This window comes from Lycium barbarum, chromosome 5 (assembly GCF_019175385.1).
Source record: "Lycium barbarum isolate Lr01 chromosome 5, ASM1917538v2, whole genome shotgun sequence".
Taxonomy (NCBI): Eukaryota; Viridiplantae; Streptophyta; class Magnoliopsida; order Solanales; family Solanaceae; genus Lycium; species Lycium barbarum.
Window position 1 is genome coordinate 87,639,964 of NC_083341.1, and position 3,388 is coordinate 87,643,351.

Sequence of the window (3,388 nt, forward strand, 5' to 3'; positions counted from 1 at the left end):
TACCCCATGCCATAATTTTTTTCATGCTTTAATTATGGGTTTTTTTTTGTCTAAATTTTATTTCCACCTTTAAAAATGTCTATTTCTTAATTATATTTCAAACAGTGGTTAAATATTAAGAGAAATTGACATAAATAGGCGCCCACCAAAATAATAGCCACAAATGTATATTTTTTGTATATTAATATATAATATACATAAGATATGCATTTGTGATACATAGTAGTACTAGTATATATTTTTTATAGGGAAAATTTCACTTATAAATAATTTATGGGTCAAAATTACATATTCATAGCCCATATTTTAAATTACAAACCTACAGCCCAATATTTCATGGCCCAACTTGAATATTCACCTTTATACGACAATATACAAGTTTATACATAATGTATAAAGGGTATTTATACACACTTCTACACTGTATAAAAGCGTATAATAGTGTATATGAGGTGTTTAAATACTTACAGGAACCCTAGATCTGGCGACGGCGCAACCACCATCGACGGGAGATCTGGTGGCAGATGACGAAGACAAACTTCTTCGGTAGAGATCCGGCGCCGTACAACCAAGAGGACGCCGGCGACGACCTCTCCGGCAGCGTCAAACACAACATCAAACGTCACAAAAGTGACTTCATCGGGGTTCAAATCATCAGCCAGTCTGGCTCTATCCGAGCTGTACGACGACGGCGACGGGGTGTTGACCAGAAGGTGAAGGTGATGACCCATGGGTTAGGGGTTTATGGGTCTGTTTATACGTTCCTATGATGGTTCTATGGTGTTTAAAGGTGGTTCGAACAGTGAGATGGTGGTGGAGAAACGGTGGGTTGTTGGTGGCTGTTTGGATGGGAAATAGTGGGAGACACCGCCGGTGCATCGAAGGTTATAGCGTGTAAGAAAACAAATATAGGCTAAAACGGGTAATTATTTTACACAAATTGACATACAATGTTATTTTCCCTTTTTTATATATGTTACTAGCGAACGTAATTATCTTTTTGCAGCTGACCAAAGGTTTAACTTGCCCAAAGGTTAGCCATATGTTCAAAAACTGAATCTTGGGGCGAATTTTCATCACTACAACTCATCAAAACCCAAATCCTCTTTAAACAACTTATTAATCTAGTCATCTGATCTATTAATATAGCCCCTTTTAATCTCCAAATTAAACCCAAATGGCCTACTTTCAATCACCTTGCCATCCCTCAACATGGTCTTCCAGTAAAACGCACTCAGACCAGAGTAAAACTTTGTTAATGGATAATGATCCGGTAAATCATTTATGTACACACAATTAAGAAATTAATATTACCCTTGTGATTAGCTTTAGTTACTTTCCATCATTACTTCATTTTAATCAACAAAATTCGTCTGTCAAAGAATTGCATCCTTATTAATCATATCCTAATTCTTTTGCAGACCTTAATCATTTCTGAATTACAACTTCACAACTTGCTCCATTCAAAAAACTTCGCAGCAAATTAAGCTTGATATTAGAAATTCTTGTCCAAAGAAAAGGAAGATGTACAAGTATCCACAAGAGTATTTGTATGAGTAAGTGAAGTTAAGGTAGGCTTCCTTGAAGACTGCTTTGTAATGCCAGCTTTTGGACCAAATGATGATCTTCCACCTAAGCTTTTACATGACTTCATTCTCGTTATATAAATTCCCTATCTTTGTAAGATCCTCGAGGCTCTTCACACTTCCCAAGCACCCAAATGACTCACTCTTTCCTTGATAATACTTTGACAGCCCTCTCCTGTGCTTACAAAAAGAATTCATAAATTTCATTAAAATTCACCTTAATTCCACTTTACAAACCATGTCAAGAAATAGGAGAATTTCTTTAAATCAACAAACTTTCTTAATAAAAAAAAGTGTACATGTATATCTATTTATGTACTACAAGTGCTTTCTCTTTTCAACAAGGAATCAATCAATTTGTATTTAACCAAAATTCATTCTAGTACGTAGTAATTAAAGTATTGTGCCTCTTCGTTACACGGAGGGTATCAAGGTTTTACAATTTATGGTTCAATATTCTGAACTCCTTGAAAATATAGAGTTCACAAATACTTAATATTTATATTATTTATGATTTATTCTAAAAATAATGGATTCAATTGAACTTACTCCTAAGTCCTAACACTTTTAGGTCCGCCACTTAAGATACGTTGTGCATATATCGACTGTTCCTTAAAAAGTTATTTTTTAAAAATAAAGCTGAACAATAACAATCTAAGGGGTCGTTTGGTAGAAGGTATAAGCTGGGATATCCCAGTACTAATTTTTATATCATGTTTGGTAGAAGGTATAAATTTATCGTGGATAAATTTATACCTTATACCAAATATGGTATAAAAATTAGTGCTGAGATATCCCAGCTTATACCTTCTTATCCCACTTATACTGGGATTATTTTATACCATCTTTTAGATGGTATAAAATAATCCCAATAGATGAGATAAATTAGTCCCGAAATTATAATCCCGAGATAATTTCGACTATCTACCAAACAACCCCTAAATATATAATGCTGGTTTAAAAAAAAAAAAGTTACCTGATGGGAAGTTGAGCCATGAGTTCAGACAACTCATATAAAGGCCCATAAGAAGATGATGCATCATCCCCTAATACCGAGTCTGGACAAAGGGATGTTTCAACAGAATTTGAGAAGTCTATTGATTGTGAGAGATCATCACAACTATCGTTGCCAGTTTCAATATTAATCACCCACTGAACATGCTTTGGACTAGCACCCATTTCTGCTTCATAAAGTGCCATGGAAGATTGACAAAATTTTACAAAAAGAAATGAAGAAGAGAATGATTTCTCGAGTCTTGATTGTCTGGGTTTTCTTGATACTACGTGAATATTTCTACAAAGTCTTTTGTCTTGAGGCAGAATAATTTATAGATAAACATTAAATCCTTGTTGTTTTTGGATGTATGGTTGAAAATGAAGGCTTTTTGACGGGTGGGTAAAGACTGACGTGTATAATTATGACATATCAAATTATCTTATTTCTTATTATCATAAGATTAATTTGTTGTTCATGTTGTTTGATTTTGTACCTTCTATTATTTGTCAAACGGGTTTTCCCATTCTCCTAGAAAAATTGGATAGTGGATATTTGAAGACACCCAAAATCTGAGTCACTATTCTTTCATTTAGGAAACAAAGGTCGGATTCCTAGCGTCTTTGTCCACCTCAAAAGGGTAAGATGCGAGAAACAAACTCTTTTGACATTTCAGGAAATGGTGGATTATTTTATCAATGGAATCATGGATTATTTTATCAACAAAATAATATTTTATGAATTTTTTATTTTCCATCCAATATCATATACCTATATCGTTGACTAAATTTGAATTCGCACGAAGTAG

General features: G+C 34.0%; 1 protein-coding gene across 1 annotated transcript; it reads right to left on the bottom strand.

The window, feature by feature from the left end:
• Positions 1-1,458: 1,458 nt before the first annotated feature.
• LOC132641046 (protein OXIDATIVE STRESS 3-like) lies at positions 1,459-3,068 on the bottom strand. Its single transcript, XM_060357923.1, has 2 exons — positions 2,563-3,068; positions 1,459-1,761 (listed from the first exon to the last, which is right to left on the bottom strand). The coding sequence occupies exons 1-2, from the start codon at positions 2,784-2,786 to the stop codon at positions 1,641-1,643; spliced, it is 345 nt and encodes a 114-aa protein (XP_060213906.1). The 5' UTR covers positions 2,787-3,068; the 3' UTR covers positions 1,459-1,640.
• Between the last annotated feature and the right edge of the window lie 320 nt (positions 3,069-3,388).